General features: G+C 39.2%; 1 protein-coding gene across 1 annotated transcript in view; it reads left to right on the forward strand.

The window, feature by feature from the left end:
* LOC139696881 (facilitated trehalose transporter Tret1-like) overlaps positions 1–8,460 on the forward strand; it is a 159,738-nt gene extending 151,278 nt beyond the window's left edge. The window contains exons 6-8 of the mRNA XM_071595761.1: positions 255–697; positions 4,773–4,948; positions 6,007–8,460. Coding sequence (XP_071451862.1) covers positions 255–697; positions 4,773–4,948; positions 6,007–6,420 — 1,033 coding nt within the window. The 3' untranslated portion in view covers positions 6,421–8,460. The remainder of the gene's footprint in view (positions 1–254; positions 698–4,772; positions 4,949–6,006) is intronic.
* Positions 8,461–9,537: the final 1,077 nt, after the last annotated feature.

Genomic DNA, 9,537 nt, shown 5'->3' on the forward strand with positions numbered 1-9,537 from the left:
GAAATATTTGTCTCTCATTCGCAAAATTCGAAATCCAACAAAATAAATATTGTGCGACCAAGTATGGATAGAAAGATCACGCAGTCATCACTTCCTTCTTTGAAGAACGCCAAAAGAATACACAACCTTCGAAATCGCACATTTGTGAACTGGTTCCCGGATACACCCAGACAAGTGCCTCTGCACACGCTCACAGAGTATTACTTCGATCCAACATGTATGCACTGACGGCAGTACTTTTTTCTTTATTGCAGTTGGCTGAGGGGCTGGGTCCCATTTTCGCACGTGAAACGCGAATTCGACGTCCTGGTGACCAACATCAGCGGTCAGAAGATCGCCAGGTCTCGAAAGACCCAGATGGAAATTAAGCGGGCGGCCTGCGAGGGGATGGAGACGGCCCCGGAGGGCTTCGGGGACAAAGTTTGTTCCCGGATAGCGTTCCGCGTGAAGCCGTATCTCCTCAGGACGTTCATCAGGCCCTACACGCTCATCTGCACAGCGTTCTTCGTCGGGCACTTCGGTGGGATGACGACTCTCCAGACGTTCGCCGTCAGCATTTTCGCCACGGTCGGGTCGCCCGTGGGCCGCTACACGGCCACATTGGTCCTCGGGATTGTCGAGCTGCTGGGGACGGTGGTGTGCGCCGTCTTGATACACTGGCTGGGCAAGAGGCCTCTGGCCATATTCTCAGCATTAGGTGAGGAACGAAGCCAAAGAGGTCATGCCTGGCCACAGGGCCTCAATCGTCACTTTAAAATTTCTCTCGACAGTTTCATGTACTCGTAGTAGACCAGCCACTCTTCTGTTTGGTATTACAAAACTAACCACATTTGGTGTTGCATCGCAATAACCATGTAAGTTACCAGCACGTTTCCCAAAGTATACCTTAGCCTCAAGGGGGATGTTGTTTGATCAAATAGATCAACCATCCGAAATCTCTTCCGAGTGCACAACACAAATGACCTTTATGATGGACAGAATAGAGATTTTGAGTCCAGGCAACAACGGAACTCGGCCCAATCGGCCGTGTGTCGTGCCCGGCAGCGGGGGAGGCAAGGCTTCCGCGATAGTCATCCCACGAAATCTTTGCAAGGGAAAACCGGCAGCAGTAGGACAGAAGACGCAGGAGAAGAAGACCAAATTACTTAGAATAGGAACGTGGAATGTTAGGACAATGATGAGGACAGGGAAATTGGAGAATGTAAAGCGAGAGATGGAAAGGGGAAATATAGATATTTTAGGTCTATGCGAGGTGAGATGGAAAGATAGCGGGGATTACTGGAGTGATAAGTATAGAATAATATACAGCGGCGGGGACGAGAGCCAACGAGGGGTTGCCATAGTATTAAATGAAGAGGTAGGGAGAAGCGTACTCAACATAGAGCAGGTAACGGATAGAATACTACTAGTAGAGATAAAAGCAGAACCGACGAACTTGGTTATTATTCAGGTATACATGCCACCGAGTAACCATAAGGAAGAAGAGGTCGATAGGATATACGATCAGTTAGAGGGCATAATTGCGTGTGTTCCCGCAGGGAAACATTTGATAGTGGATTGGATAGGGGATTGGAATGCATCAGTAGGCGAAGGAAGAGATGGTAACGAGGTCGGGGACTACGGTTTAGGCACGAGGAATGACCGCGGGGAGAAAGCAGTTGAGTTCTGCAGGAGACAGGGGTTAGTCATCACCAACACTTGGTTTAGACACCACAAAAGACGCAGGTATACATGGAAAATGCCAGGTGACTCAGGAAGATATCAGCTAGATTATATTCTGGTTAGACACAGGTTTAGGAACAGTGTGATAAATTCGCACAGCTTCCCGGGAGCAGATGCGGACTCTGACCACAATTTAGTGGTTATGAAATGTAGCGTCCGTTTCAAAAAGATAAGGCAGGGGCGGCGAGTCAGAAAATGGAATGTAGAAGCATTAAATGGTTTGAAAAGGAAGGAATACAAACAGGCGATAGAGAAAATCATGGAGGATGGTAAAGACATAAGTACTATCGAAGAAAATTGGGAAAGTTTCAAGAAAGGGTTGTCTAAAACCGCAAAAGACACTATTGGAACCGTTAACGCTAAAAGAACTAGGAAACAATGGATCACGGATGAGATGATTACAAAGATGGATGAGCGGAGAAAATGGAAGAATGTAAATACAGAATTAGGCAAAATGAAGTACAAAGAATTAAACAATAAATTGAGACGGGCAACAAATAAAGCAAAAGAAGCATGGTGGAAGACGCAGTGCGAGGATATGGAAAGTCTGCAGAGGAAGGGGGAAATAGGTGCGCTGTACAGCAAAGTTAAATCTTTATCGGGAAGTAAGAAAGGGAGATGAACGATAGCAGTTAGAGATAAGGCGGGTAAGGTAATAGTTGACGCAGGGAAGATCCAAGAGAGATGGAAGGCATATATAGAAGAACTGTATAGTAAAGAACTTAGACCAACAAAGTTAGACATTGAAAAGGAACATGACGTAGAGGAAGATAGCTTAGGTCCAGGCATACTAGACAATGAGATAGAAAGGGAATTAAGGGAGATAACACTAAATAAGGCCGTGGGGGTGGATAACATTCCCGCAGAACTTTTAAAAGGCTTAGGGAATTGTGGGATGAAGAGGCTATATGGGCTGATCCATAGTATTTATGAGGAAGGAATTTGGCCGGAAGACTTTGTGAGATCAGTTTTAGTTCCTATTCCGAAAAAGGTAAAGGCTACATCATGTGAGGACTACAGGACGATAAGTTTGATATCCCACGCAGCTAAAGTTGTTCTCAGGATCATAAACAAAAGGATAGAGAGTAGGGCAAATGATTACTTAGGGGATGATCAGTTTGGGTTTAGGAAGGGGAGAGGTACGCGTGATTCCATTGCAGTAATGAGATTATTAATTGAGAGGAATATAGAACACAACCAGGAGGTATTTGCCTGTTTCGTAGATTTCGAAAAAGCATTTGATAGAGTGAATTGGGAAAAACTAATGAGTATATTGCAGAAAATAGGAATAGATTGGAGGGAAAGGAGGCTAATCCGCAACCTGTACATGTCTCAGACTGCTAAGGTACGAGTGGGGAACGGGGAGTCGGGTTGGGCAGTGTTAGGAAGAGGTGTAAAGCAGGGTTGCCCATTATCACCGCTGCTGTTCAACCTGTATGCAGAGGAAATGATTAAAGAGGCATGGGAAGAACTGGAGGTAGGAATGAAAGTGGGCGGGGAATTCGTAAAATCAGTTAGGTTTGCTGATGACTAAGCTTTAGTTTGTCAGTCAGCCAAGGGGCTGCAAGCATTGCTGAGTGAATTGGAAATGAAGTGTGACAGGTATGGGATGAAAATCAATATTAATAAAACAAAGGTCATGCGATTTTCTAGAAAGAAAAAGGCTAAGCTTAACATTAAAATAGGAGGGCAAAAACTAGAGCAGGTAGAACAGTTTACGAATCTCGGTAGTGTTTTGGACCAACACAGTCAAAGTAGTAAGGACGTAAGGAGAGGAATTGCGCTAGGCAAAGAGGCTTTCACAAGGAGGAGGGAGTTAATGACAGAGACGTTGAGTAAGGATGTTAAGAAAAGACTCGTAAAAACTTTAATTTGGAGTGTAGCTATGTACGGTGCGGAAACGTGGTCATTGAAGCAGGAGGATAGACGTAGACTGGAGGCTTTTGAAATGTGGGTGTGGAGAAGAATGGAGAAGGTGAAATGGACAGAGAAGAAAACAAATGAGGAAGTACTTGGTATGGTGGGCGAAGAGAGGAGCTTGTTGGGAGCAATCCTATGGAGGCAGGAAAAGTGGCTGAAGGGGGTATTGACCGGCAGCGGGATGTTGAAGACTGTAATTGAGGGGAGAATGTTAGGCAAACGAGGAAAGGGAAGGAACAAGATAGGGATGTTGGACGGGATGAAGGGAGGAAGAAAGTACTCAGAGATGAAGAGGGACCTGATGTAGAGTAGGATACTGGATTTTATATTTTGTTAGGAAGCACAAAATATTTAGCTAATAGCTGTGTCCATCCAAAAACTACCTTAACCGGTAGATTACCTAATAATAATAATATATGTATACATACATATATATATATATATATATATATATATATATATATATATATATATATATATATATATATATAGATAATATATAATTATAGTACATAGTACATTATAGTATATAGGCTAACAAATTGATGGCGTTATTACCATAAACTAATTGTAAGTTACAGAAACCATTACATGTGTATATTTGAATGCAGTGCTTCTTCCATGTAACTCATAAGCACAGTTGGAGACAGTGGCAAGTGCTAAAATAAGCTTTCCAACACCAAATATTATTAGAAATCAAATGTGATAATGAGTGATTGAGATAACACATTTGTGAGTCATATTAATTTATTTCTCAGGTTCAAATTTTGGACAGGACACCATTCGGATAAAAGAAGAGTTTGAGCATTTGTCTGATTTTTTTGTAATATTAAAAAATTATTTCTTTAATATTATGATGACCGATGCTAAGAATTTTGCATGATAAAAAGTGTCCATTTTTGATACTCTTTGCTCATGGACTAGCGTATAAAGGCAGGTTTTTTTGTAAAAGTAATATTTTGTCCAATAAATACAATTGCCGTTATCTAAACGCTTCAGAAGTGATATTTTTCATTGAAAGGGTGGCGTGGATAAGTGAGTATCATATTCTCAAACTGTCTAATTGAACTTGTCTCTGAGGAGACTACCACTACTAACTGTACGAATAAAGTGAATGCAATCCTTTCCAGCTGCCTCATGCTGCTTCATATCCGTGGCCACAATATCCCACCTAAACGGCCCCGTGAGCCCAACAGAGGAGCAACCTTGGACCCCCTTAGTCCTTCTCACTTTCGCGGCCTTCTTCTCCCACGTGGGACTTAGGCTATTGCCATGGATACTCATAGGGGAAGTGTATCCACCAGAGGTGAGCATGACAACAAAAAGCAGGGACTATTTTTAATACAGCAATCAATATTGCCATAAAAATTTAACAGTACTCATATGAAATTGGTAATGAATAGCATTAAATAAATTTCTACATTAACCTCAACCTCTAATGCAAAAATGACTCCAGTTTAGGGTCAAATGGGAATTAAGTTAGATGGATGGGTTTTTGATGACCAGGAATTGTGAAGAGGGATGAGAGATTTGGGAAAGTTATGGATAACAGTGGGAAATGTTAACTTATGGAACTCAACTACTAACTCAAGAGAATCCATCAATACTGAGCACCTACAGAGCCAACTAGGTGTTGACAATGCTTTCACTTATATCCAAGGATTTTGAGTTAACGGGTAGTCATGCAAATTTGATATTCAGTATTGTTTAATCTCAAAAGTAAGTACATTTTTGTAAACCTGCATTTTCATCTTTTGTTACCTATTTTTTGTCATTCTTTGGTTAAAAAAATACCATTATGAAATACATGGGAACTGTTCAAGGTAATATGGAAATAGGATATATGGAAATCATTTAGGAACACTATGATAGATAAATAGATTATGGAGATGAGAAGAAAAACTGGATGGACCCAAAATGAGGCATTCAGAAATTATGGATTGTAATATAAGAAAAAATTGAAGGGAACCCCACAAGTGGAAGACTTAGGGGCAGATTAGGGAAAATTGAAGCAGGGGAATAGTGTTAGCATGGAGTTGGAGGCTGGAATGGAAAAGAATTAAGGATAGCAGTAACCAATCAATGGAAACATTGAAGAATCAATGTAACAAGTAGAATAAGGTATTCAGGTCTCTATATATGTAATAGATAGCATAAATTTTAGTTTAATATTTCCATTTCATAATTATTCTGTCATGGCAAAGGACTCAAAAATGAACCTATTTTTTTATTAATAATTTAATCCTCATTTAATCCTCATTGATGCTCAGAAAATGAGGATTGAAGTAATCCCATTGACACTCCTTTTTAAATTTTGTTGACAACTCCATCTCATCTCATCCCATCCACAAAACTTATTCTCAGGTCCGGGCCATGGCTAGTGGTGCATCTGGTTCTGCTGGCTACATCTTTGGTTTCGCCGCCAACAAGACCTTCTTTAGCCTTCGTGACAGCCTCACCCTCCCTGGAGTCTTCTGGCTCAACGGAGGGATTGGACTGGCCGGAGCTGTATATCTCTACTTCATCCTGCCGGAGACTGAGGGGCACCAATTGTACGAGATTCAGCAGCACTTTGAGGGCAAAATAGACCTTCGAAAGATTGGTGTGGCAAGTAAGGCCAAAAGCCTCGCCATGAAGGCAAAGCTAGACAAGGAGAACTGGGCTGCTGACAATCCCGCCATGACAGCGGAGGAGGGGGGGCAAGGGAATACTCAAGCGGACATGGAAAAGGGGGAAACCCGCAAAGAGTCCAAAATTGAGTATGAATCAAGGCTGTGATCTATTTATTTTTTTCCCCTGAGTGCTACTGAGTGCAAGAATGTAGTGAGAATTATGCAAGGCAAAAATCATTAAATGCGGAGACAGAATCCTTGGTTTGCCTACTAAACTTGCTCCACTAAAAGGAGACCATAGTGGTTGGGCACATATTTCATATCCAAACACTAGAGGACCTCTAGGAATTAGCATCACTGAGAAACCTCAAATGAGGAACAGCCACTGTGTTTTATGATGCTTCTGCACATCATGATAGGTAGGTCTCTTGAGTTTCTTTGAAAATTAAAATGAACCTTCACTTTGATGGCCTATGAGCAAGTAGAACTATTTTTTTTTAATTGTACATAAGAATGACAATGGACAGGAGAGAGAAAAGAGAAACAGATGACAACATAAGGGGTGCCCAACCAAAAAGAAACTCTCCGAAGGATAACAGCAGCTCGTCCTTATTATGTTAGAAATTAATCAAATGACTCCCTTAACTGTCACATTGTAGCTTTATAAACATTCAAGATATGGATATCCCTTAACTTTTGTTGCTATTGTCAGAGATATAAGAACAGTGATGATGATGATAAGCAGAAAAACTCCAAAACTGATTACATACTTTGATGGATATCTAATCCTCAAATTTAATCCATATAAATTCATAATTATTATATGTTTTGGCTGTGATTGCAACATTGTTTATTTTGTTATCAGATACAAAAAATATCACTTTTTCAATTATTTCCTATGAAAGGTAGCTGGATGACTAAATGCTCATTAAAGAATTGGCTTCAAATAATAATGGAAAAGAACTTTGGCACAAATGGGCAACAACAGAGTGCATAATAACAAATTTCATTCCATCATATTACAATGAAAACGTCAATTGGCAAATATTTGCCTTAATTTCTTTAAAATAAAGGATTCTTCATTGACTTGACATGTAAATGGACGAAGCATGTTGTCAATTTACACAATCTAAAAATTCATGATCAATATTATTTCAAATGAGCTTTAAACATAGACTGAGAAAGTCATTCGAGCTGATGATTTCAGAAGCCACAGTGATTTTTATTGAGTTTATTATCAAATTTGTTAAGCTATTTGTGTGTGTTGATGTATTACTTTTAGAAGCCTGTCAACAGAGGCAAACATGGAAGTAATTGTGTTTTCAAGCAAAAGGGTTGATTGGAACTTGTCAGGTAATAGGTTAACTATAAATATGAAGAACTGCATGTAATTGTTGGTTATTGTGAAATTTAAATTTGATTAAATGGCCGTTTGGAAGAATCTATTAACTACAGTAATCAAGAACTATGATCAATTTTTTCCTTGTCACTCTCCAGCAAGTCATCATCATGTCAATCTGTTCAATGTCAGTTGCCATGATCAGATTTTTTTGCAATTTGCTCCTTTGACACTGAAATAAATTAAATTTGCTGCCCATGTAAAAAAGAAAAAAATCATATGAAATGTTACTGAAAACCTACAGCTGTGAAAAGGTTTTGCTATGCTAATTATGTGTAGCATAAGAAAATCTGTACAATTTGATTGCACAAGGGTCCAGATGTGTAGTTCAACCACCAGATGAAACATGGTGACCTATTAAATAGATGTTTCAGTTACTATATCTCCATAAGATTGTGGTGAATGACACATGAAGCAATTGATACGCCTGTATCCCCTGGGGGAGAACAATTTAGATGAGAGGAAAAAAATGAGTTTTTCAGCTAGAAAATTCTTTTTTCTTAGTCCAGGAACATGCTGCCAATTACCCAACCATATTGCAAAAACTCTTTAAGTTCTGTCACCCAAGGTGACCACTTATGATTGAAGTACCCACATTGGGGGATCAGCTGACCAACAACACCATTTCTTAAATGTGCAGTTAGTTTTACAGTATTCAGTTTTTCATTTTTATACTCCTTTGTTTTTGAAACTCGCTTGAATAAGTGATACCTTAATGACAGAGTTGTCTCTCTGAATATTATTTGTAATGTTATAAAATGCAAATTGCATTGATGTATATTTTTTGTATTTTTAATAAATTTTCTCCAAAAAGTATCTTCTATTACTGGCCTTTGTATATTTGAAATATTTCATATACATACAATAATTAAAGCATAAACCTGAAACACTATTTCCTCAGAGATAAATAGATTGAGGAAATCAGCCATATACACAACAAAAAATGGATTCTCATCCCTCATAGATAATACTTGAGCAATTCCTATTCACCCACAGCATTCAACCCATAGGAAAAGTGAGCATTGCCCAAAATCAGGCCACTGAGACTTTATTTGTACAACCTTACCACCAAAATGTAGGTCATTTTCTTGGTAAACATAATTTTACATTATAAGAGGATGACACTTCATTAACTATAGTTATAACTTAATCAACCAAATATTCATACAAAAATATTATACCACGCTTGCAGCTACATGCAAACAACATTACATAATGACACAAATTATGCATTACACTCTGAAATTGTTGCATTGCAAGGTGCATTTAGCAGATGACGGCATAAAAAGTTACTGCCGTGGTATCAACTGCATTTTCTTGGACACAAATGATGAAAAACCACAGAGAGCATGCTGATTTTGCTAATGTTTTTTCTACTCATCAAACTGACTATCACTCATATATGCAGCATGAAACAAGAATGCACAAAATAGACCTCATAGAATAAATGACTAGTATGTTTTGGTATGAACCCATTAACAAACTAAATGGAATGAGATTAGGAATGATTAAACAAATAAATCTTTGACAAATTCCAAAGAAACTGCGGGAGATGCTGCAACAGTAACTTTTAACGGAGTCATCCGCTAATGTGCATTTCAATGCAACAATTTCAGAGTGTAAAAATCATTCACCTTGACTGGAATCCCAGTAAAGGTGAATAATTTTTACACTCTGAAATTGTTGCATTGAAATAAATCTTTATGAGTAAGATATTTTGGCACATTTTCGAGATTTCCAGATTGGTCATTATGTAGGATATGTCCAGAAAATGCGGCATATCTGGTCACCCAACCCATTGGTTTTTGTTTATAGGTGAGGACAGAGAGCTCACCCAAAACCAAGCCTTTAAGTGCGTGAAATACACAACTTCAGGGTATAATA

This window comes from Hetaerina americana, unplaced genomic scaffold, assembly GCF_022747635.1.
Source record: "Hetaerina americana unplaced genomic scaffold, ioHetAmer1.1.p SCAF_7, whole genome shotgun sequence".
Classification (NCBI taxonomy): domain Eukaryota; kingdom Metazoa; phylum Arthropoda; class Insecta; order Odonata; family Calopterygidae; genus Hetaerina; species Hetaerina americana.